The sequence below is a fragment of the Numida meleagris genome, chromosome 7, assembly GCF_002078875.1.
Source record: "Numida meleagris isolate 19003 breed g44 Domestic line chromosome 7, NumMel1.0, whole genome shotgun sequence".
Classification (NCBI taxonomy): Eukaryota; Metazoa; Chordata; class Aves; order Galliformes; family Numididae; genus Numida; species Numida meleagris.
This window is the reverse complement of record NC_034415.1, coordinates 12,025,758-12,051,848: the sequence shown is the minus strand read 5'-3', so window position 1 is coordinate 12,051,848 and position 26,091 is coordinate 12,025,758. Positions and strand designations below refer to the sequence as shown.

Genomic DNA, 26,091 nt, shown 5'->3' with positions numbered 1-26,091 from the left:
ACAGGCAAATTATTACTGAATCAGCGTCCCATGTTTGTTGCAGTGGAAATACTGTTTTTCTGAAATAAAATGCAGTCAATAATGTTGTGTAGGGGCTGGAAGACCAAGTTTACAACTCTCTCATAAAATAATGATCTGAGTTTGTACTAGCTTACACAGTATAGTATTTTGTTAGTGTTATAGCCAATATAGGCATGCTACTTGTCTTATATATGCCTCTTCAAAATGTTATCAAGATTGCAGCAATTCATTGTCTGGCATTTATAAATCTGCCTGCCAAATCCAGTGTTCATGGATTTGAACATAGTCCTGTGCACAACTGCAAGGAGTAGTAGTTCTGGTGGCTCTGGTCACCCATCAGTATCTGGCTGGTGGTGAAGTCAATCTTTCTGCTGTCGTTTAGCCTTCATAGAGGCCCTACCATTTCAAACAAGAAAGGTCTTGAGTGTATGCATTTGTAAGATCCCAGCTCTTTGTTTGTCTCTAGTACTATCAGCTGATACTTCTTTGTTGTGTCATTTATTTGACTGTGTTGTCAGTATGCTTTTGTATTTGTGGTGTGTAGCTTGCATTTTCATTACTATTTATAACATTGGTAAGTTTGGTGGTATGGTAAGAAGAAGATTATGATCTCTTCCTCAGTGGACAGTGATAGATAGGAAGTAATGTCTTTCATAATGGAATAATATAAATAAAAAATACGGCTCAGTAATTAAAGGTGATTAACAGAAGAAGAATACAGTTAAATATGCTAATTTTTTAAGATAAATAATGTTCTTCAAATGCCATCAACAGTGTATTTTCAATGTACAAACATGAAGAAATTGAAAAAAATTTCATGTGAAAAGCTTTAGGTTCGTGGATTTCATGGTATTCCCTGGTTGAATGAAAGCGTCTGTTTTACGTAATTCTGATTCTGGACTTTTTCTAATCTTCAGCTGAGAGCTTGTGAAAATACTTATAAAGAAAAAGTCTGTTTAGTTTTCAGTACAGGTCAGGCAAAATAACTTCAGTTCCTTTTCTCAAGAGATATGAGATAAAAACAGCCTTATTAACTATTTGCTGTGAGAAAATGCTTGACAGCACTACCATGAATTGAATTTTTCCATGTCTTTTGCAATGAAAAGGAGTAAAAATGTGAAAAGCTAGCAGCAGGTTGCTCTGAGTTCAAATTAGATAGACTAGCATAGAATATTTTACTCAAACTGCTCATGAAAGATTAGTAAGGCTTTTGTATAGCATAATTTTGCAGATTTTAATCAACGTATTAGTTGAGGCTGCCAGGCTTCAGAAGCCTTACCTGTCCCTGATGCCTAGTTAAAGGTCAGAGGGGGCATGATTCATCCATGAGGCGTGTTGTCATCTCCCCATCTGGGCAGGGGAGTCCCACCTGCGGTGTCCTAATTTCCAGGCAGAGGCACGATTGGCTACCCCGGCTCCCCGCCTTGCCAGGGATTGGCCAAGCCAGTAACCTCCTCTCTCTCATCTTGCTGGGCACCCGTGCTCCTGGGCTGCATCTCATCCACGCTGACCCCTGAGGGACCGGAGGATGCCCACACATCAGCGCTTGATTGATAAGGTGTGTTGCTGGGGATGTGGTAGACAGGGTGCACACCAACTGGTCAGATTTATTCTCAAGGGCTAAAGGATACAGCTTACCAGGAACGTTTAAGAGGATAAAAGAAAGGAGAAAAATACTCGTAAAGAGTCAGTTGGAAGGGGCATATGGGACCAAGTCCTGAACTGTTGGCAGTATGGACTTGTCAGGGCTGTTTGCTTTTTTTTTCAAATTACACAAAAAAAAATTTATCATATTAGTGAAATCCTCTATATTTAAAGGCTTTTAAAACAACTTTTGTTTTAGTGCAGAAGTTTGCCCAAGGCAAAACCATCAACGTGTCTCTTCCCAGGTCCACTAGATTTTGAATGCAGTAGCAAACTAAATACCACTCAGGGATTTAATTGTTGACCTGAAGTCATATTAGACTAAATGAAGGAGAGGATTCTTTAGGTAGCATCTCAAATGCTGTGGAGATGAGAGCCATACAGGCTTATGGGAAGATAAAATTGTATCTGTGATTTAAAAGAAAAGAATTTTTCCATGATATGAAGGCAACTGGCATAAGAATATTCAGATGGAATTGACCATGTATACCTGAGAATACACTTACTTTTTCTTATTATATTAGTTAGAATCTAGAAAACAATTTTTTTCCCAGGAAAAAAAAATGCCAGGAATTTTGTAAGCTACCAGCATCTCTTCCTCATTCTCAGTTCCAAAAGATGATATGATGAGACTTTTAGGGTGGTCCTCTAATTCTTTACACAGACAGCTAATGCAAAGAGAAGGCAACTCAGCCATTTTTCATCTGCTTTTGTTTTTGGCTGTATTCTAACCAGAAAAAGGGGAAAGAAGAGGTTTCAGAGTAGTTTTCTTTCAAGGCAGAGTGCAGCTCCGGATTTTTCCAATCCCAGCTGAACAAGTGCTAAGAGCTCTCTGCTTTGAAATAGAACGTCTAATTAAAAACAGATTTTTTCCATCTTAAGCATGAGTCAGTGAAAGATTTCAACAACACGTACTCTAGTTCATATTAAATCACTGTTTACCACATCTGTTAATATAATAGCACCTACATACTGTATTTAAAATTTAATTAGAGGTGGACTATGTTAAAATAGTCACAAGAAATTGGACAGCCGCACCCAGCAGACTGATACCAAGACAAAATGCTTACAAGGGTCCTATTTAAATGATATTTTCATGAGACTTTAGGGAGGGATATTCTCCATCTGCTTTAAAGACATGATAACCAGCACGTATAACTTTCCTGATTGCTGTACTTATTGATTGTGACACCATGCAAACCTTCATCATCTTCCTGTAGGAAATCTTTCTACACTTCGGTCTGTTGATTCACAAGCTTTTTAAAAAAATTAAGTTCACTTCAGAGATAAAGACAAAAATAAACATTTGTTTTGAAGATTTCCCCCCACACTCTTCCCAGTTATTCTGTTCTTTGTTTTAGTTAGCTCCTACGAAACCAAATGATCTTATGTGTTCATGCACAAGTTAAGATGCACAGGAGGTAGATGATACAAATTAGATACATATCATACATCGCATTTGAAATGCTTCTGAAGAGCTGTATGTTAAACCCTTCAGGAAACAATTATTTTGGAAAACTGAGAGTTCTCCATGACATTTAACTGTATATTTCTTGGCTGTCGTTTGAAGTGGGAGTAGGCAAAGCAATCAAAAAAGAGCTTGTTAGTTGTGGTTATCTCTACAAAAAAGCGGTTTGAGAAGGCAAGACTTAGCTTTTAATTCTTGTATGAAGGTCTGGGCTAAATCTGCCAGCTCAGCAATGTGGAAGTTTGTGTAAATCCTTTTCTAGTCCTAAGCCATAATGCAGTAGAGGTGGCAGTCATGGATTGCTGTCATGTGACCAGAGAATTTAAGCTTCAGTTAATAATTCAGTATTTTAAAATGAAAGCACTCATTCATTTATTGCACTGTTATGTCAGTATATATTTATATTATTTTAATTTATTTTCTTCAAAGTATATGAATGCAGTGAAAGTCGAACTTCCTAGGTTTCTTCTGCTTCTTAATTTGGAGAAGGGCAGATATTTGTTAGCTATGGCAACTACTAAAAAGAAACTACTATAAACTGTATTTTCTTCTTTTCCACAGATGAGGAGACACTTCTGCTTAGTTTTTTTGTTCTGTGGGATATTTTTGCCCAGAATCCTTGGTTTTCCACAGACAAATACTTCAATTGATTGCGATTCTCTGTTACCAAACTATGAAAATGAACCACAGTCATCTCCACCACCATATATTATTGCTGTATCTTTTGATAGCTTTGAACCAGGAAATGAAATCCAAGGTAAAATAATCTGAATGACCTAAAATCTTTATTTGTGTCTTCCAGAACTACCAATCTTAGTGAGGATTGCCCCATTTCTCTCTTGGTGTATCTAAATATCTTTTTTATTATTATTTCAATCTTATTCATCTATATTTGAGATTTCTTAAAATGTTTTGTATCTATGTATGTTTTCACATATATATCTATATAATAGAAACTATATTTTCAATTTATTTTTTCCTTTCTCACTCTGATAAATATATTTTAACTTCATGCTGTAATTTTTGTGACAGAAGTAAAATCACAGGAGACAGCTGGTCAAACTGGACTAATAATTAGTTGCTCTCTAACATCCTGTTTGGGTGTCCTAGTGATGACACTCATGCTGTGAACCTACAAGAAAATAAAAACTCAGGATACTGTCTATGACATCTCAAGAGTTAGATGCTTTGAGTCATGCTTGTAAGTGCTGCATCCCAGATTTTATCAAATTGCAGGAGGTGGGGCTATTTTGGCTTTTTATCTTCCTAATCCTGAGTTACTCTCTGGATGGAACACCTTGACAGCCTTATTTATTTACACTATGCTGCCATCTCATGGTGCTGTCATGCTTTATTGATGTGTGAGTGCTTCTTTAATCATTTGGTAGAACAAACCTAGAAGCAGAAGTGAGTTATAATGTGTCACATTTCCATTGTTGTATCTGAGTAGCTCAAAGTAAGCACTGTTTGTATCAGTTGTCCTGCTGGGCTTCTGTTTTTATCTGACCCCTGTAGCACAGATGTGTTTCCAGGGCAAGTGATAGCTAGGGAGAGGAACTGAGAAGTACTAGAGTCCTGTTATAACTCTTATTCTTGGAAAAACATATTTGAATATCTCCTTTAAGAATAGGATGGCTGTTTGATTACTGAGAGCTGTATTTAAAACACTATTGCCAACAGAATGGTGGATGGGTTTTAAGTGTATGTAGACTGTTCTGTGAGGTTATGCAAGATTTATTGTGACATAGATATTAAATCCCAGATGCTACTAATCTTGACATGTTTTTAGCCTTTTTTGTCTAACCACACTTTACTTTAGAACCACATTATTAAGTTTTTTGCTCAGAGAGTGGTGACGCACTGGAACAGGTTGCCCAGAGAGGTTGTGGATGCCCCATGCCTGCACGCATTCAAGGCAAGGCTGGATGCGGCCCTGGGCAGCCTGGTCTAGTGGCTGGCAACCCTGCACAGAGCAGGGGATTTGAAACTAGATGATCTCTAAGGTCCTTTTCAACCCAGCCCATTCTACTGCATCAAGTTGTAAGTGTCCCATACTTACTGGGCTGCAGCAGGCTGCCCTTCCACTGAAAGTATTGCTCCTATTGCATCCATGACAGGCCATGTGCCAAAACTTACAGTTGCATCTATACTTCTTCTAAAGCATTGGGATGCTATCCTGCCTATTCAGTGTGTTACGACTGAAATTGATGGCAAATTAAAAGGCTAATTATGCAGATGTTTTGAAATGTTAAATTGTTGAGATACAATTGGTCCCTGCCTTGACTATCATTCCTAGTTTATCTGTTCTTATCTACTGACACTAATTTTTATGGAGTACCACACATCTGCATCGCTGAAATGATCATTCTGATTTTATTTGCTGAAGTGCCTAATACTGGAATTACCAGAGCACTTTTATAAGAGATCATAGCCATTTTGATATTGCTTCATAAAACTTAGTTTCAGTTTGGATACTCAAAACATGAAAATGCTCTTTTCTGTATTTCTGTATTTTCCATTTCAGTTCAGCAGCAAACTTTAAGTAAAATCAAGTGTAATTATTGTTTTTTTCATATTTAATCTAGGAGAGGCAAACTGTCTAGCTTTTATTTTTTCCAGTTGTAACATATAAGAAAAAAGAAGGTTCTGCAATTCAAACTAGGCAAAAGTTAATCATTCCTTTTGAAACAGAGATAGGAAGAAATGCAGTTCTCTTTCTCAATTTTCATTTTTTGTAGGCCTAATGACACAGAATATAAATAACCTTTTGGTCATCAGGACCATCATGCAGTATTCTGATGCACAGGGGAGCAAATCAAATTAATAAGAAAGTTCTGGTCATTTAATAGAGCACAATTACTTTTAAAATTGTCAGTAATTTGTCCTGTTACTTTCTAATACACTTAGTTACACTCAAATGCTTCTTCAGACTTCTTTCTTTCCCTTTATTGTCAGTCCCGACAATCAACGACAACTGTAATAAGTCAAAATTTTTTTTTAGAATTGTAAAAGATTTTAACTTTTAAAAGAAGTTAACTTCTGTGCATTCAGTCATGTTCTGGAGGGAGGAAATTAAATGTTAAACATTTAAGTTGCTTTGATAATGTCTGAAACTTAAATTTCTCAAAATGTCTGTTATCGCAGTGACCCTAGAAGCCCTCAAAGATGTTGGGTTTAAAGAATTTAATCTACAAGCTCGAGAAACAGGAGGAGATGTTCCTGTTGGTACTTTTAAAATTACAGATCCAAACACAAAAGGCTTGGGATGTCATAACATCACGGTATGTGTTCACTATTGGCAAAAGAAATTTTAATGGCAAAAGATATTTCATCAACAGTTTAAACATGTAGACTTTCTTGAGAATGACATGTGATAAACCTAATAGAACTACCTGACAATCCTTAGAAGGACATCAGCGTTTCCTGATGTAGTAAAGACAGTTACCCAAGTATAGATAAAAATCACTTTTGTGTCTTATATAATTACAGTTATATTCTTTTTAATTGCAGAATTCAGCAGTAAGTCATGCAAATTCAGATCTGAAGCAGAAAATTACAACAACATGGATTGCTCCAAATGATGTTAGAGATCTTCAGTTCATGTAAATAACATTTCTTTTTCTTTTTTTACCTTTAAAATTCATTTCTATGGGACATTTCAACACGGATTTATGCTGTTGTTTCTGACATCTTTGTTTTGTCACAGCCTTTTTTGTTCCATAGTTTGTCATAAGTATTCTGGAAAATGATTACATTCTCTTCAAACTTCTCCTCCATGGCCCTCAGAATCAATATAGAGTAGATTATCTTGACTGAGGGAGAAAATGAAGGTGTTTATTGGTATTTTATTCTGAAGTTTTTTTGTTAAAAAGTAAATAAATTGTTTTATTTCCCTTGCAGTGCAACTGTTGTTCAAGATCTGGAGAAATTTTGGATTGGAATTGAAAGCAAAACTCTCACGTCTACACTTTCTAAGTCAGTTAATGGGACAGGAAAAAGTAAAAGGAAGGTATGTTTTGAGTTCATACTAGAAATTTCTACAGTGAAAGTATCTCTGACTTGATGCAAGATATACATTTGGTGTCATGTATTCATTAAGATTGCCATAATCATCAGATATTTTCAATGCTTTTAACTGCCTAATCCTCTTACTAAATTGACAAAAAAAATTAAAATAAATAGTTTTATCTCCCGGCGAAGTAAGGAATCAATCTAGTTATCAAAATAATATACAGCACAGAGAAAAAGGAAAAGTGGTGATAAAGAGGATTCTGCTTTACTTTTGGTGTGTACTTTATTGCTGCCTCAGTTCCTAGAACAATAGCTATAAATAAATATTCTTATAAATTTATTTGCTAATTTATTTATTATGGACCAGAAATTGTTTGTATTAAGCATCTAAAACAAGATAAGTAGTTTAAGTAAACAAAATATTTTCAAATCTGTGATGTTGGTTCTTGACTGGAGCAGCCCTGATTTTGTCATCTTTTAATCTAACTCAGAGTAAACACTTATCCTATCTTTTGCCTCACCAAATGTATTTGTTAGTTCTGATAATAATCTTTCCTTTTACTTTAAATAAATTGTAACTGTTTACTCTTTTTTTTTCCTTTTTTTTTCCCCCCCAGCTTATGATAGAAATTGAATGCAGCAAGGTAAGAACAACTTATTTACAATTTCACAGGTTTCAGGTACCTCAGCTTTAGGATTCCTGTCCTGCTGGTCCAGTTATTTCATAGTTGTAGCATAAAGGTTTGATCATAGCATCCAAATTATTTTCCTAGAAATAACTTTATTTATAGTTACATTTTTGTATTTAGTTTTGAAGGTATCTTAGTGAGATAATGTTAAATATAAAATAAGATTATTACAACACGTAAGGTATTATAAGCGATCAAGAATTGACTTTTTTACTTAGGCCACAAATGTGAACTCAGTTTAGTTTCTTCTTAGGAATAACTTGGTGTTTACAAAAGAATCATTAAACAGTAACTTGAACCTGTAATTTCTTACAGCGTGGAGGGACTTACACAAGACAAGGTGGATGTGTTGTGGTAAATATTAATTTTGTAAAGATATCGACTTACTGCTAATTGTAAAATATATATATATTAAGAACTAGACAAAAGCTGCTTCTCATCACATCTGTATCCTTTTGTGGTTCAATTTATTTTTTTTCTGCCTATCTTTATGGTTGTACTACTTCTTTGTTTATGGGTCTTGTTAATATTGTTTACTTGAATCGCTCTAAAACATTATACTCTCCAAATCATCATCTAGATATACAACCTATTTGATTATTTTCACTGAAAATTGTCATTCAGCTCAGTGAAAAAACCTCTTTGACTTCTCTCTCTCCTCACAGAAAATATGCCCTGCATTTCATTGTGTCTAATGATTATGTAGTCATATCACTAAAAAGTTTTCTTTTGAATGTTGCATAATTTGACACTATTTAATGATCTTACCAGTTTAGACTTGCTTCTCAATAACAGACAGATTAAAAGAGAGGTGATATGGGAGAGTTCTATGGCAAGTGGTAGAATTATTTTAATTTATACAAATTGAACCAGTTTATATATTGGCTTTAAAGATCTCTGAAATAATTGTTATAGTATCAAAGGAATTAACTCACAGTAAAACTACTTTGTGTTTTCTTCTTTTTCACACAAGGTAGATCTTTCTTTCCTGAAAATCTTTTATATGAAAATCAATTTTCTCAAATGTAAGTAGCATTTTGATTTCTTTACAGGTTCAACCTTCCGGTTCCTCTCAGAGCAGCTATTCTAGTGGTCAAGTAAGAATCTTAACTTCCAACATTTGTACATTTACCTTCACTAACCTTGAACAAATAAAGTTGAAAACACTATTGAGGTGATATTAACTCTCTGTTAGTTAATAGAATACCAAAGATGTTCTTCCAGTAAATTGTATGTGCAGTAGCTGGACTAGGCTAGCTGCTTACACTGTCAAACTCAATAGCCTGCTGACGGCATTTTGACCTATAGGCTGCATCACCACCTCTGATTTCAAGCATTAACCATATTTACCAAGCACTAACCTGACCCACTGGAGATGGAAACATTTCTTCCGTATTCCTAGAGGATTCCTACCTGTGTGTATGCATGTTCATCCAAACACAAACTTTGTTTTGTAATTTTAGAGACATCTGGTGTAATGCATATGCACTCATTATTAATTACTTTTTTCGGCATTTTTCATATTTTTTTTTAGTAATCAAAACAAAAGGAGCAATTATATTTCCACTATCTTCTCTACAATTTGCAAAATTTCTCAAAACATTGTGAGATATTCATACATATATTAAAACTCCATGATAATGTCTACATCACTTGTTACACAGGTTTATATTTGCAGTTGAAAGTTCAGGGATTTCATTACCTAGTTAGCATTTTAAAATTTCTGACACAAATATGTCTGTATTCTTGCTGATCACTTTCACTTTTTTAGTCAGATAGTATAGTCAGATTAGAATGATTGCTTTTTTAGTTAGTAATCTGCACTACCATTACATGCCTGTTTGTACTGTCAAATGCTTTCTGATGTGTCTCTAAGTTTCTTGAACTGAGCTTCCCAAGAATACATTTCTTACTACTTACCAGTCATTACATTTATTAGCAAATTATCTGATAACATTCCATTTGTTCCATTTCTGTTACTTGTTAGGGGAATTACCAGACTTTGAGAAATTACTTTGACTTATATGCTAAATACAGACTTTTCTTCATTGCATTTCTTTCCTTCATTATACGTTCTCTCTTCTGAAGGCTAATTTTTCATCTTGTCATGCAACTACCTGAAGTTATTATTTTTATTCTAAAAGCCATTTAACATAACATCCTATGGACTTTGAAAGGCTACCTGACCGATGACAAAGTTATATGAAATCCAGATGATAGCTAATGTTTCATAATAAAATAAGTCTTCCAGACGGTTTTCACTGAACAGGTAACTTCTGTATTTCCTTGTCCCATAGTTGTTTGTGCACATTGTCAGCTGCTCAGCTTTTTGTGCCATAAATAGCAGGAGTTTTTGTGTCATGTTTTTTTCCTTTTTTTTTTTCCTGACCTTGCTTTCTTTCTGCCTGCTCTTGTTTGTTTGTTTGTTTGTTTGTTACATAGGAATAATTTACTGCTTTTTTTTTTCCAGAGTGGAGCAGTCTACACAATAAGCAAGAGCGGATGTGTCCCAGTAAGAACTGTTCTCTTATTTACTTTGTTGTACCTGATATAACTATATTTACAGAAATGCTTAGCCTTCAATTGCATTATTTATGTGAATATTCTTTAGAAATTTCTGTTTCAAAAGGAAAATAATGGAGAGAGCTAGGAGAAGATGAGTGTAACAGTTTATTCAATGGCATGAAGTAGTTGGGAAACTGGGTTGTTACAAAGCTATGTAGAAATGTATATGTTTTAGAGTTAGTGAAAGAAAGAACTGGAAGGGTTAATTTTTGCACTGAAAAGTTATTTTTTTGCACTAAAGTAATGCTTACCATACAAGTGCTCTGTTTTCCACTTCTACCTAAGACAAGACTGGTTGAAATTGGCCTGCACATTCTAAATTGTTCCTCCTCTTGAAATTCATCATACAGATACCTACAATAACTAAGGCCGTTTCATATCATGTGTGGCAGAGACACTTGTGAATTTATTAATCCTTTCAGAAACCAGTGAAAGATGGCAGAGTGCTATAACATGTTGCTGAATAGCTCAAACGCTTATCAGAAGAAGCATTTGTATCAAGGTGATGACTAGTCATACAGGCTAAAATATTTTTATGCCAAATATTGGAAATTTTGGTTTCCTTTCAGCATTTACAAAATAAGATTTTTATTTTTCAATTCAAAGTTACCTTGTTCAAACATTTCTTTGATATAAAAAAATGAGGAAAAAAAACTTGAAAGGTAAATGAAATACTGAAGTTAACTCTTTTTATGTCATTGACACTTATTTCCTTGTTTACCAAATTATGGTTAGTAAACAAAAATAAGCGGGTCCTATAGTTCTAATGCTAAGCGCTCATAGTTGCCACACTAGTTGAGACTACTCAGCACCAACAAGCACAAGTGTTTCCAAAAATGTAAAACATTCCTGTCATTAGTTCTTGTAAAACAAAATTCATCTTGGAGTGTATTGGAGTTTTACAAAGGAAAAACAGAGTTAAAGTTTTGTGAGAGTTATTGTGTTTATTAATAATAATAGAAGATTTGCTTTAAAATGAGAACTATTACTATTTATGATGGACCTTGTTATTTTTGTATTTCATTGCTTTTGATTAAGGAAAGAGTTAACTTTTCTTTATATTCAGTTTCAGATTCCTAATTTTTCCATTCCTCTGTAGGTACATATTACACATTTAATGTTTGAATTACAAGCTTTTTTTTAATCCTTACCAGTTATTTCTATTAAAATAATTCCCTAATAGTGTGAATTTTAAAATATTTCTTGAATTCCACTGGATATTCCCTAATATATAAAGGGATAGAGTGCCTTGCTCTTACCTACGATGTGTGGGTGTTAGAATGTTAATGGTATTAATAGTATTCTCCTTATCATCTGTTCCTTACAAATTCCACATAAGGATCAGTTAAATTTGAGGTTTCTGACTCATGTCTTTTCCTTTAAGGTAAATATAGTAGAGAAATAACTGCTTGGTCTTTTTTCTTTCTAGGGAGGTGCTGCCAATGCATATAGCCAGAATGCGTGTAAAGATGTAAGCTGCTTTTATGTTTACTTATTTTGACTTATATTTACTTGCTTATTTATTTACTAATTGCTGCTATGCTCATTAACTCACCTCTTCATTGCAGATTGTATTAGATTTTCCTATGCGGAGTTAGATTATTTTTCCTAAACATATTAAAGAAAATGTTAGTGATCTGAGGTAATATTCTGAAATTCATAACAAGAATTAAAAAGTATTATATATCCACAGTCTCAATTAAATCTTGTTCGCCTACCAAAATTTCAGAATTCTTTCTTAGTTCTTAATGCACTTAATCTATTTGAGGAAATCTCTGGATATTGCATAGTAAGTCCTGTAATTTTTCTTTAACAATCTTTATTTGTGCTTAAATCCAACAATTCTGTATTAAGTAGGGAAATGTACATTATCAATCTCATTTCTTTCCTTCTCACTTCAGGAAAAAAAAGCATTTTTAAATCTAACTTATTTTAAATCATGAAAGGATATAAAGAGTCTATCAGAAATGCAGTACATTTTCTACTGCCTGTTTTGAACTGAAACCTTAGCCAAGAAAACCACTTAATCATATGCTTAACTTTAGGTGTAAGAATTTTTATATTAACTCTGGAATATTAAATTATTATTATATTTGATTAATATGCAAAGGTAAACTTCATTTGTGATAGAGTAACAATAATTTTGTGACTGTTACAGAATGTTTGAAAAACTTCACTGCTATCATCGTCAAGCAATTTCAGAATAGTTTTGTGTTGCCCTGGATTAGTTTAAGTAGTTGAAATCAAGTTCATTTGGAGTGAAAATCCCCTAAGGAAAAAAGCAATGACTTCTGGGTACAGTTGACCAGTGATTGTGTAAATAAAAAACTGATTTACACTTTGTTTTCAGAGTGCATCCTCATATGGCAGCCTCACCTATGGCCAGGTAACTATGTGCTCTTCAACTTGTTTTCATTTTCAGCTTACTGAGCAGCCACGGTCAACTTCTACTGAACAACAATAAAATATATGAAAGGGAATAAGGGATAACTGTCTTCAGATAGTTACCTATTGTATCTGGAAATGGCTTCAACAGACAATTTACACATTTAGAGTACACTGTAATATCATCCCTGCTGGAAGATATTTACCTTTATTTTGTGGTTTTTGCCTATGCAATTGTATTTGTAGTTCAATAAAATAGAAGAAGGTGCACGTTGTGTAATGCTCCACTTGAAACATTTATATTCTTATGGCATATCCTATTTATACCAGCTTGTGTTTCAACAGTAGATTATTTTTTTTTAGTGGTTGTTTGATGGTTTTTCTAGCTTGTTTTTGGTGTAGGTAGAAGTGATTCATTTTTTTTCTATCAGCAGTTTATTTTTATTGCAAACTTTTCAGTGTTTGAAAAAGAAATAAGCCAAGTCTCTTTTTTCTGTTGTTCATTTATCAATTGCCTGTACACTCTTATTTTCCTTCAAGATGTTATTTTGTTTAGGAATCTAGGGAAATACTGTAATTATCTGTAACATTCTTGTGGAAAATAGCACTGTAGTTAATTTGTCAAGCATTTACCTAAGCAAAATATGTCTTCCTGTATTCTTTACAGTCAGTTCCTTCAAGTAGTTCAGATTCCAGTAAGAAGGTAAGCATGCTTTTTCTTTTTAATTCAAAGGAGAAAGAATTCTTACAGGTGTAACTTGGCATGACTGCTTGTATTTTAGCGGTACTACTAAAAAAAATTGATTTGTATGATTGGAATTGGTTTGATTCTTTGTTAGCTTATAGGATTTATCTGTGCTGTGGTGGCTTTTGTTGACAGTTGACTTAGCTGTGTCTAAAATGTTAAAATTTCACAAATTTTATAGGGATTTTTAATTAAAAAAAGGGTAGTGATTGTGATGTAATTGGAACTTCTAAAGTTACACATCATGTTACGATTTTTAAGATCAGACTGAGAAAATGAAATCAATAAAAATTCATGCATTTGACTCATAATGTCTACACAGACTATTCACCTCAGTTCATTCCCCAGAAAGCTGAGGCTATGATCAATAAACATACACTGTGTCCATTTATGTCCTCACAGTTAATTTATTCTGTTTTAATTTCCTCTTCCTTTAAGAGTTCAAAATGTGCTGATAATTTTAAATAACTTACAATTTAAAATATTCTGCTTGCTTTATATTAGAATACTTGTGACATCATCAGCTCTTCCTTTTTACACCACTTTATGGTACTGTTTTCAGTTAAAAAAAAAAATAAAAGCTTCTGATCAGAAAGCATTAATATCTAAGCAGAAGACACTACTATTGCATTCAAAGTTACTAGAAAAATGAAGTCAATGTTAATACCTCCTCTAGTATAACACTGAATAAAGACTGGTTTGGTCTTCCACCTTGTGGTGGATAGTGAAATATCATAAAGGACACTTGGTATAGGCCAGAGGATATAGTACATTACAGCCTTTACAGCTGAGTCACTGTGCGATTGGAAGCAAGTCTCCTTATGCTCTTGTGTAAACCTTGTATAGGTTCTTCTTTGATTGGTAGTGTACATTAAGAATTTTTGTTATAAAAAGTAGTACTTTATGAAAGTAATCATCCATAGTATTATTATCTATGCTTGTAAATTTAGAGAAATCAGCATTTTTCATTTTTCTAACATATTTAAAGAAAGCCTGTGATGAGTAGACAAACAGCTTTCTCTGTCCTGTCTGCAGGTAGTGGTCATTCCCAACAGCAACCCATTTCCACCTGTGGTAAGCAGTTTCTCTCTACTCTTCTATCTATCTCAAAGAGCTTTTAAGTAGCTTCATGTTTAATTTGTCAGAAAGATTCGTCACGTATATGGTGACAAATCTTTGTCACACAGGTTTTATCCTAGATACATAATTGCTTCCAGGGAAAGCTGATAGTGAGATAGTAACTGCATCTACATGATATGACAAACCAAGTATTTAACCTGAGTCAAGATTCTATGATTGCTATTACCACTCACAGAGATATTGGATTAACTTCAGATTCCATATGTCTCAATGTATATAACATCGGTTTTTCCTGAATAGTTTTGATTTTCTGCTTCCACTGCAATTTTCTTTGTAAATTCACTTATATTCTTATTTTTAAAGTATTAAATTTCTACTCTACTTACTTTGAGCTCGCTATCAGCCAAAAGTAAGTTTTACCTTATTGTGGTTAAAGTGAGTTGGTATGTCAAAATTGATACATATGTTTTGTGTTTTTTTCTGATGTCCAGTTCCTACTCAAACTTGTTCCAACCTGAATGAATATTAAAATCCTTTTGTAAGCTATTATCCTTCCTATATCTTTCTTCCACGTTTGGTCATGTATTGCACTGAAAAGACAGGGCCCTTTCTGCACTGCAGAATCTTGCTTAGACAAGCCTTTGTGCGAAATACTTAAAGATTTTTGTTTTCATTTGCAGCGTCATACCTATCCTCAGGTAAGCATACTTTTTTTTTTAATGATTTCTGTAAAGGTAATATATCTCTTATGGGGTCAAACCTGTTACCTCAAAATGGTGTCTACTACCCTTTTATATTTGTCCCTCATAACCCAAAGATAAGCACAGTAACTGACTTGGACAGAAGGTGAATTCAGGTATGTGCTGATGTATGTTCAGCGCAGGTGATAGTGAGGTATATTTGAGTGGTGATGATGTCGTAGTTTCACTCACCCAATTTGGAAAAACAGAGCTAACTGGTAGTGCAAAAAGCCACAGCCTGTGCTCTTTCAAGAGCTCTTTTAGAAGGAGATTTAGGCATAGGAGATTACTTTAGTGGTATTGGGCTCCTTCCCCTTCTGAGCTGTGAATGAACTAGTTTAGTACTGGGTTTGCAGAATACAATGCTTAGTATATCACATGTGCTCCCTTTTCCTATATTGTCCCAAGCAAAGTGGTACAACTAGATATTTTCTGCTTAATGAATCAAATTAAATGGTCTCTGCTTCTTTTTCTTCTGTTCTGTTTTACAGAGTCTGGGCAATTCTGCTACTAAGATCATAATACAGGTAGACATTCTTTCTTCACGGTCTTTGTGTTTTATCCCAAGTTCTGCCTCAGTTAACTAAGCAATGACTCATCTATTTGGGAATAAATGAGTATGGATATCTTAAATTAATGGTAGACAAACTACAGTGATGAAGTAGATGTGTTTCTGTAGTTACAGCAAAGTGAATGTCCTTTTTGGTTGCTGATTACTAATCATTGCAGCTATGTTCTGTAGGCATAAAACCTGAAAGTCTCTGTATTTTAATTTCCCAGAAATACCACAAAATGACATAATGTATTATAATAATAATTGTCATTGTGAAGTATCTTTGTATGCTGAAGCATAATATTTATTACTGTAGCACACTGAGATGGCATAAATAAAGCAAGGAAAGACATAAGACAGAAACTCACTCAAACTGTCCTGTAGGTTTAAGAATAGAGTTTCTTCTTGAAATGTCATAGTACATAAGTAATTCCTCTTTAAAATGAGTAACATTATTTTGTTCCTGTATAGAGTGGACAAAGACATCAGAGCAGCAGCAATACTTATGTTCAGGTTGGTGAGATAAAAAAAAGGAGTAGAAATATGTCTCTAGACTTCACTAAAATAGGGTCAGAACAAATATATTTTCCTACATATATTCTTAAATGTATTTCACAGGTTGCAGATACTTCCATTGCTTTGAGTTTTGTTTTTCTTTTTTTGTCTGTAGTTATTGGTGTCCAGCTACTTTTGGTTAACATATTCATAAATGTATTTCTGTATGTAATTAGTTGAAGTGAAATGACTGTGTTCGACACAATGTGTCCTCTAAAATCTGTAGAAAAGTCATAACACCGTGCAAAAGTGTTTCTAAGCTCAGTGTCGCAAGAATCCCCTACTGGTAGATTCAGACCCCATGTATATTAGATCACAAATTTCCAGAGGTTGTGAAGGATGAAGAATGATTGAGAATTGTAACTCCATACTTATGTGCAACTAAGTATTTCAGCCTTACTTCAAGCCTCACAGCTAAAGATGCTTGTAGGAAGAATAAATGGATAAAAATTTTAAAGTGATAAAAAATCTTACTGTGGAGTAACACATGAGAATATTCATGGGTGTGGACAAAAACATGAAGTTTTCCTACTGCTTGAGCAGTGGTGGTGAGGGAGGACCAGGAAGAAAATATTCTGTCAGTATTATCTGAACCACTGCAAGTAGTGAGAATAATGTTGACCAAGGATAGGTCTGACTTCTGGGGCTCAACGCCACAGGCATGACAGATATCACAAGCATAAGGTTATCTTAGTGTCGGCCAGGCTTCCCAAGCGGTAGCAGTTCTTATGAACAGGCAAGCAAACTGAATGTTCTCTAAAATATTCTTCACTGATCTCTCTCTGATCGATGTGTGACTGGCAAATTCTTTGATAACGATGTTTCCTTTGGCAGTCTGAGTCCCAGTCTGAGTTACGGCTTTTGCCATGGTAGTACAACCCATTGTATAGGTGATAGTGTACTACTCTGTCTCCTTTGGCTCAGGAGAACCCTTGCTGGGAAACCTTTGTCCAGCTGTAATTGCATAATCATTATGTACCTTATAAAAGCTTCTTTGACAAAGTGGTTATTGTCTTCTCTTTCTTAAAGGGTTCCCAAGGCAGCCAGTCCTATGGCCAGGTGAGGCTTTTTTTCTGAAATATATTGAACTTTTCTGTAGGGATCTGCCTTTCAAAAGAACATTGGTTGTTTGTTGGTTTGAGTGTTTTTTGTGGTTTGTTTTTTTTTTTTTTGTTTGCTTGTTTGCAGACTTTCTCGTTTTTTTCCTTCTTGGTGTTTCAGGATAGTTCCTGGTTTTTGGTCATCCCACAGGATTACCATATAGGAAAACAGAATATAGAACAGAGGAACTCTACTGGGCAATATTTTTATTTTTTTTCTGTTGTAGCTTTGCTAAATTTATAGCTTTATTTACAAATGGGTTATTGCTTTTCTTACAGATCTCTCGGCTTCAACCTGGCGGTTCTTATGGCCAGGTAAGCATTAGTCAGTATGTAGCATTTGAAAAAGTGGCAGTCTCATGGCACTGCAGATGTGATGTTTCCTTTCTGTTTCAGTTCTAAAACAAATCTCCAAATCCATTTCCAAACTTTTATTGTGAAAATGATAGTTGTATTTTTTTTCAATGGATATCTGATAAAGCAGGGGTTCCTGTCTCTTTCTAATCTTTTAAAAGGATATGGAACTTTAAAATTTATGGTAGAAATAGTCTCCTTGGTGCTGTTTCTCTTCCAGTTGAATTATGTGGTAAAATATAAATTTATAGTCATTTCTTCGTTGTCCACTTTGGTCACAGAACAAGGAAGAAGTGTTTAAGAAGGTAAAAAACATTGGTTGAGGTTCTCCACTGCAGGCAGATTTGGTATTATAGCCTTCAGCTATATGATATGTGTTCTTTTATAGTTAATATGTGAATTAAAGCATTGTAAGGTAGATATAAATTTTCTCATGATTTATGTCAGAGTAGAAGAAAGATAGAAGATGGTTCAAATCCTTTTTGGCAATTCCTGTCTTCATAACTCTCCCAGACAGCTATGGCACAGCTGTGTTCGTATATGAAACATTTCCTCTTTTATGCACTGTGTTGAAGGTAGATTACATGAGCAGCTAATAATTATTTGGTAATAAATACCCATCAAAAATACAAACACATGTCAGCACTGCAGCTACCATTGGCCATCTAAACACAGCTTCTGAGAATCAACAGGCAAAAGAAACATCCAGAAAGTGTTGCACCCTTTCAATGTTCTGAAAAACTTTCATAAGTCTAGCATCCCATCTGAGATGTAAAAACTAATCTGTGATTGTTGTTTGAAATGTGCAGTATGCTGGGATATTCATCCAGAATAACATATATCAAATTAATTCTCATTTAGAAACAGTAAATTGTCTAATTCTGTTCTTTTCCCACAGAAGAGAGAAAAATGAAAGAGCCATCTACAGCACAAGTAAAATAATTTTGAATTGATTTCTTTAATTACAGGTCTACCAGCCACAAGGAGGTACTTCCTATGGCCAGGTAAGCACAGACAATCATCAGCCAGTATACAGCATTTGAGAAAGTTGAGTTCTATGGCACTGCAAAAGCATTAGCAATAACTCAGAATTTTAATTTTTCAATGATAGTATGTCCTTATGTTTATAAATTATCCACGTGCTATTTATTTGTTTGGAATTCTGGCATCTGAAATAATCTCATTCAGATTCATTGTGCTCGTCAAACTGAAGAGTAAGAAGAAAATTCCCAGGAAATGGAAACAAGGACAGGTATCATGGAAAGAGCGTAAGGAAGCTGCTAGGCTGTGTAGGGATGAGGTCAGGAAAGCCAAGGCCCAGCTTGAACTGAACTTGGCTAGGGATGCCAAAAAGAACAAGAAAGGCTTCTACAGGTACCTGAACCAGGAAAGGAAAGTCCAGGAGGGTGTCCCCCCCGCAGTGAATGACATAGGCAGGCTGGTAACAACAGACAAGGAGAAGGCTGAGGTACTTAACAACTCTTTTGCCTTCATCTTCCTTGATAACTGCTAACCACACAGTCCTCAAACATTTGGTATGGTAGGAGGGGATTGGGGAAGTAACGTCCCTCCCACTGTAAGTGAAGATCAGGTTCACGATCACCTGAGGAACCTGAACATCCACAAGTCTTTGTGTCCTGATGAAATGCATTCCACAGTCCTAAGGGAACTGGCTGAAGTGGTTTCCAAGCCACTCTCTGTGATATTTCAAAAACTGTGGCAAACAGGTGAAGTCCTTGGCAACTGGAAAAAAGGAAACATCATACCCATTTTTAAAAAGGGTAAAAACGATGAGTCTGGGAACTACCAACCTGACAGTCTCACCTCTGTGCCAGGGAAGATCATGGAACAGATCCTCCTGGAAGCTATGCTTAGGCACATGGAAGGTAGGGAGGTGATACAGGAGAACCAGCATGGCTTCACCAAGGGCAAATCCTGTTTGGCCAACCTGGTGGCCTTCTCTGATGGTGTCACTGCATCAAAAGACAAGGGAAGAGCCACTGATGTCATCTATCTCAACTTCAGTAAGGTCTTTGACACAGTACCCCACAACATCTTTCTCTTCAAATTGGAAAGATACGGATTTGATGGGTAGACTGTTCAATGGACAAAGAACTGGCTGCAGGATTGAGTCCAGAGAGAGGTGGTCAATTGCTCCATGTCTGGATGGAGATTGGTGATAGTGATGTCCCCCAGGGGTTGGTGCTGGGGCTGATACTCTTTAATATCTTCATCAGTGACATTGAGAATGGGGTTGAGTGCACCCTCAGCAAGTTTGCTGATGTCACCAAGATGTGGGATGCGGTCGACACACCAGAGGTACAGGATCCCCGACATTCAGAGGGACCTGGGCAGACTTGAGCAGTGGGTCCATGTGAACCCCATGAGGTTCAACAAATACAAGTGCAAGGTCTTGCATCTGGGTCGAGGCAACCCCCATTACCAGTACCAGGTAAAGGAAAAGATTGAGAGCAGGCCTGTTGAAAAAACCTAGGGGTATTTGTGGATGGAAAACTGGACATGAGCCAGCAATGTGCCCTCACAGCCCAGAAATCCATCTGTATCCTGGGCTGCATCAAAAGATGCGTGACCAGCAGGTCAAGGGAGGTGGTCCTGCCCTTCTATTCTGCACTGTGAGGCCTCACCTGGAGTACTGCGTCCAGATGTGGAGTACTCAGTACAGGAGAGACGTAGACCTCTTGGAGTGCATCCAGAGGAGGGCCACCGGGGCTCTTCATCCTGGGGAAGAGAAGGCTGCCAGGTGACCTGATAGCAACCTTTCAGTATCTAAAGGGGAGCTACAGAAAGGAAGGGGACGGACTCTTAAGCACGGTCTGTGGTGATAGAACAAGGGGAAATGGCTTCAAGCTCAGAGAGGGTACATTTAGGTTGAATATAAGGAAAAAATCTCTTACAGGAAGGGTGGTGAGGCACTGGAACTGTTACCTAGTGTTGTGGTTGGTGCCCTGTCCCTGGAGACTTTCAAGGCGAGGCTGAATAAGGCCCTGGGAAACCTGATCTAGCTGTGGTGTCCTTGTTCATTGCAGGGGAGTTGGACTAGAGGGCCCTCAGAGGTCCCTTCTAACTCTAATGATTCTATGATTATGATGTCCAGGAGGAAATCCTGGCTCTTCATTCTGCCCTGCACTGCTTTCAGATCTAGTCATTTGCTTTTGCTAAAGCAAACTGATCCCTTATAAAAGGATACTAACCAAATGGTTTCTTTGTCTTAGGGTGGGCCAAGCTACACGATCAGCAGCAGTTCTTATGGACAGGTAAGCAAACTGAATGTTCTGGAGGAAGTTCTTCACTGATCTCTCTGTTATCAATGCGACAGGCAGATTCTTTGATAATGATGTTTCCTTTGGCAGTCTGAGTCCCAGTCTGAGTTACGGCTTTTGCCATGGTAATACAACCCATTGTATAGGTGATAGTGTACTACTCTGTCTCCTTTGGCTCAGGAGAACTCTTGCTGGGAAACCTTTGTCCAGCTGTAATTGCATAATCATTATGTACCTTATAAAAGCTTCTTTGACAAAGTGGTTATTGTCTTCTCTTTCTTAAAGGGTTCCCAAGGCAGCCAGTCCTATGGCCAGGTGAGGCTTTTTTTCTGAAATATATTGAACTTTTCTGTAGGGATCTGCCTTTCAAAAGGACTTTGGTTGTTTGTTGGTTTGAGGTTGGTATTTTTTTGTGTGTGCGGAATGTTTAGGTGTTGTTTGTTTAGTTTTGGTTTTATTCCTCTTTGGTGTTTTAGGATAGTCTCTGGTTTTCAGTCATCTCACAAAGTTACCATGTATTAAAAAGAACATAGAATAACTCTTCTGAGACATAAGTTTTTCTGTTGTGGTTTTGTTAAGACTACAGCTTTATTTACAAATAGGTTATTGCTTTTCTTACAGGTCTATCAGCCTCAAGGTGGCACTTCCTATGGCCAGGTAAGCAATAGGTAATTACCGCTCAGTATACAGCAGTTGAGAAAGTGAAGCACCATGGCTCTGCAAAAGCCTTTCGCTGTCATTCAGAATATGTAATTTAAAGGAAATTTTCTTCTCAATTGTAACGTTCATTTTCATATAATAGTTACAGTGGAATATAATGCATATATGTGGTGTCCTCATATGTGCGTTGCAAGTTCTGTGAGGTTTGTTTCTTGAAATAACACAGTAAGTTGTCATGAGAAGTGAGAATTTTTTTTTAAATGAGTCTGGGAACAACAGGCTCAACAGGAACAACAGAAAGACCAAGAAGGTCTTTCTCACATAGAAAGGAGTACCTGTGGATGTCATCTTACATCCACAAGATTTTACAAGGAAATTCATAGTAGTACATAGCCAGTCTTCATCCTCTTAAGCAGACTGACAGCTGAATTCCTTTAAAATTTATTTCTTTATTTGAAATGAGGAAAAATTATATTCGTATTACTGAAGTGCTTTTTTTTTTTTCCCAGCAGAGCGGATCTCCTTCTTCAGGTGGCAGTGGAGGTTGTGGACAAGTAAGTCCCCTTTCTCCAAGACGTTTGAAAACTAGACTCTGCTTTCTATATATTAGTAACATTTTTTTTCAAGAAACTGTATGATGTCTGTTAGTAGGAATCTTTTGCTTCCATTGTCACATGAGAAGATCTACCTTAGAGGTCTACAGGAGATGAGATTTGTTGATCATTGTAACCAAAATGAAGTGGCTTCTCCCATATACAACTACATGCAGAAGATGAACAAGTAGATGAACATTTCCCTACTGAGCAAACAGATTTAACTGTGTTTTGGAGTGAGTTTTTTACATTTCCCTATGCAGTTCCTGCAGGATGCAATAGGTAAAGAAGGTGATTCCTCTGGAATAAGAAGTAGATCATTAGTTTATATCCTGGGTCCATTTCAACTCATGTATTCTTACAACAGTATAAAGACTGTTGTCAATGGTAAGATCCTAGGTGAAGAAAAGGGTATGGATGAAGCCTTGACAGTAAACTGAAGTCCAGATAAATACATTGAGGAAAGCAATGAGAATAAGAGAGAGAAGTATAAATACAGAAACCTCTACCAAAAGCATTGAGATTAGTATGACTTAAATATGAATGGAAATGCATGTGTGAAAGCATAAGAAGCAATACAAGATTACTGGTGATATGTACCAGTGAGCAAGGATACAGTAACAGCAATGAAACTGAAGAAATGTTAAGAAACATTGGAAGAATGTGTTGCATCCACCAAAGCTGAATCACAGATGACTTATTAGCAGAAAAGCTGTGCTTTTAATAACAGGAGGGTGGCAACCAGAGTAGAACACACTGTACTGCTTCTCATCCTGCTATTCCAAGAAGGCTATATGTAGCCAAAATATATCCAAAACAGGGAAATGAAAGGCCTTACCTAAGATCTGTGATGAGTGAATCTGGAAAGGTTCTGAGGTAGATGGTCACACAGCAATGACTGCTGGCTCCTTAAAGGATTGCCCAAAGTAATCTGTTAATATTTGCCAATCAAGAAGAACTTAGATAAGTTGATAGAAGCATCAGCTGCAAAACTACCTCACTTTTCCACATTACAATCAAATAATCCTGCTTTCATTATCTGTGTGTTTTGATGTTTATAAGTAGGTGGGTATGGGACAGACAGAGGGTAGAGCCACTGACTGAGTGGATTAAATAAAATTAAACTCATTAAACTCTGTTCAATGTTGTTTTGTTAGAAATTTTAAGAAGAAAGCTAGCTATTTTTCCAAAAAATGAGTATTTGAGGATTTACCTTTTTGTTTGTTACCTTTTTGTTTGTTTTTCAACAGGGTACTTCATATGATAGCAATCCCTGCCACCAGGTAAATAGACTTCCTCCTCTAATCTTAAGACATATCCAAAATTAGTTTTGCCACTGACTCAGCTGGTACTGTCCTTAGATTCGTAGAGTGAAAGTCCATGTAATCTTTACTAATTGTGAGATTAGAACTGACTTCCTATATACAGGAGCACCACAGGGGCTCTATGTCCATTCTCCTATCCCCTTCTTTTTTCTTTTTCCCCTAACGTTATGTCTGTGAGCTATCTAGGTATATAGGATATTAAAGTCAAATCCTAGAAAGAACAAATCAACTTCAGAGCTGTTCAACTGACATTATGTAAATCAGAGATGGAGTGCATCATTCTCTCAGAACACATTTTAGGAATGCCATTTGAGATTTCTGAAAGTGAGAGTACTTTAACTATTCATTGAGTTTGTGCACTGAGATGTTGGTAGATAGTGTATATTTGTTATGATTTTCACTGCTGGAACTCCGAAAATCACTATCCTGTAAGATTTCTTCTATTTTCAAAGAAGTAATTTATGTAAATGCTAAAAATCTGTAATAAAAAAGCAATGTGCTCTTTCTTTTTTTTATTCCTATTACTTACCTCGATTCTTACTGGCTTTTTTTTTCACAAGCCAAGTAAGAGAAAAATCAGTTGGATTCATTGTATTAACAAATATAATGTATGACTGCATAAATATATACCGTATTTATAAATGTACACACAGCATAGATGTTGATTTAATATACTATTGTAATATACTATAGTATACACAGTTGCATACGTAATATTGTAACTAAGCGAAATATATAGATAATAAATTATTTATAATAAACTTGCAAGGTTTTTTATAAAGATAAGTTATTTATTTCTAAAACTAAAGTAATTACATAAATTTTGTTCCATCTAAAAATTGCTAGACATTGAAATATAGTACTTTTTTGGTTTGCTTCCTTTTGCTTTTTCTAGATGAATTCTCAGCCCCCTTTTACCAAATGGCAAATATTCTACTCACTTTGAGGAGTTAAATTCCTTTCTAAAGGGGTCATGTTGAAATGTATGGAGTGTTTTATTTAAATCCTTTTCTTCAAAGCCTCTGTATCTTGCAGCTTCTTATGTAATGCTATCAGAGGAATTTTTCATTCCATACATGTAAATAAGGTTTTCTACCAGAGAAGAAAATATACACTCTCTAGACACTGTTCTGAATGAAATACATCACTACTAGGCATTAATTAAAACTACATGTTCATGCTACTTTGTCACGTGTCTCATGTAGTATTTACTTTTGCAGTATTAGCAATCCATGCTTACTAAGTTAGAAATCATACCTACATTGCATATCTGCCTATGCTCCTTATTCCTCTGCAAAAAAAAAAAAAAAGAATCATAAGTTTCATTAAATCTGTAGTCAAACAGTAAGTGGAAAAATTATGCATAATTTTTTTGTTTAATTTACAGGATGGATCCCAGAGTGGTAGCCAGGTAGGCTGCTCCCTATTATCCATTGATCAAAACTGTTTAATATGTTTTAAACCATAGTACAATTTTTTTAATTATGAGGGTGTAAATTCTTGCATAATCTCCCCATCTCCAGCCTTTAATTCATCAGCCCCGAAACTTACATAGAAAGAACTCTATAACCTAATAAAACAAACTCTGCATTCTTATGAAATTAAGCTCTACAAGTGTACTGTTGCTGTATTGGTTTCATAGGGTGGATCATACACCTCACAAAGCTATGGTGGTAGCCAAGTACTAGGTTGTTATTTCTTCTCAGTGAGGATTTATTTCACATAGATTCCATAAACTCTGATCAATATTGTATCTGTAATATTGTAATACTCAAATTTTGTTATTGTTAGCAGGGCGAATCATCATCCTCACAAAATTATGGTGTCAACCAGGTAGGAAGAAACTGATTTTTGTCCTGTCAAAAGTTCGAATTCTATCCAATAAGAAACTTTCACCAGATTTTTTTTTTTTGCATTCTTAGGTAGCCATTCTGCACCATGTTTGATTTAGATGCTGGTATTGCAGTTACTGTCATCTAGAAAGTTTTAATGGTTCAAAATAATCTCCGTCTTGCTTATTATAGCTTTACAATCCCCAAACAAAATCACAGTTTCTTCTGACATTGGTTTTATATTTGTTATTTTAAAGGGAGGATCACAAAGCTATGGCAGTGGCCAAGTAAGTAATGCTTTATTTCACCAATTACACGTTACTTCCTACAAGCTTTAGCCTCTGCTCAGAATCAGTTTTTCTGTATCCTAATATTCTCTGATCTTGATTGGCTGGTTTTAAAGGGTGGATCATATTCACAAAACTATGGTGGCAGCCAAGTAAGTAATGCTTTATTTCACCAATTACACATCACTTCCTACAAGCTTTAG

At 35.6% G+C, this 26,091-nt stretch overlaps 1 protein-coding gene across 1 annotated transcript in view; it reads left to right on the top strand.

Moving 5' to 3' along the window:
- Window positions 1–26,091, top strand: part of LOC110402644 (hornerin-like) — an 81,093-nt gene that overhangs the window by 24,319 nt on the left and 30,683 nt on the right. The window contains exons 3-30 of the mRNA XM_021404996.1: window positions 1,412–1,579; window positions 3,695–3,890; window positions 6,278–6,414; window positions 6,644–6,735; window positions 7,034–7,142; window positions 7,762–7,788; window positions 8,149–8,187; window positions 8,886–8,930; window positions 10,304–10,345; window positions 11,828–11,869; window positions 12,749–12,784; window positions 13,451–13,486; window positions 14,564–14,602; window positions 15,289–15,306; window positions 15,840–15,875; window positions 16,373–16,414; window positions 17,486–17,515; window positions 17,836–17,871; window positions 18,879–18,914; window positions 21,144–21,185; window positions 21,477–21,506; window positions 21,813–21,848; window positions 22,361–22,405; window positions 23,695–23,727; window positions 25,157–25,180; window positions 25,561–25,602; window positions 25,859–25,888; window positions 26,005–26,040. Of these exons, the coding sequence (XP_021260671.1) occupies window positions 1,550–1,579; window positions 3,695–3,890; window positions 6,278–6,414; window positions 6,644–6,735; window positions 7,034–7,142; window positions 7,762–7,788; window positions 8,149–8,187; window positions 8,886–8,930; window positions 10,304–10,345; window positions 11,828–11,869; window positions 12,749–12,784; window positions 13,451–13,486; window positions 14,564–14,602; window positions 15,289–15,306; window positions 15,840–15,875; window positions 16,373–16,414; window positions 17,486–17,515; window positions 17,836–17,871; window positions 18,879–18,914; window positions 21,144–21,185; window positions 21,477–21,506; window positions 21,813–21,848; window positions 22,361–22,405; window positions 23,695–23,727; window positions 25,157–25,180; window positions 25,561–25,602; window positions 25,859–25,888; window positions 26,005–26,040 (1,386 nt within the window). The 5' untranslated portion in view covers window positions 1,412–1,549. The remainder of the gene's footprint in view (window positions 1–1,411; window positions 1,580–3,694; window positions 3,891–6,277; window positions 6,415–6,643; window positions 6,736–7,033; window positions 7,143–7,761; window positions 7,789–8,148; window positions 8,188–8,885; window positions 8,931–10,303; window positions 10,346–11,827; window positions 11,870–12,748; window positions 12,785–13,450; window positions 13,487–14,563; window positions 14,603–15,288; window positions 15,307–15,839; window positions 15,876–16,372; window positions 16,415–17,485; window positions 17,516–17,835; window positions 17,872–18,878; window positions 18,915–21,143; window positions 21,186–21,476; window positions 21,507–21,812; window positions 21,849–22,360; window positions 22,406–23,694; window positions 23,728–25,156; window positions 25,181–25,560; window positions 25,603–25,858; window positions 25,889–26,004; window positions 26,041–26,091) is intronic.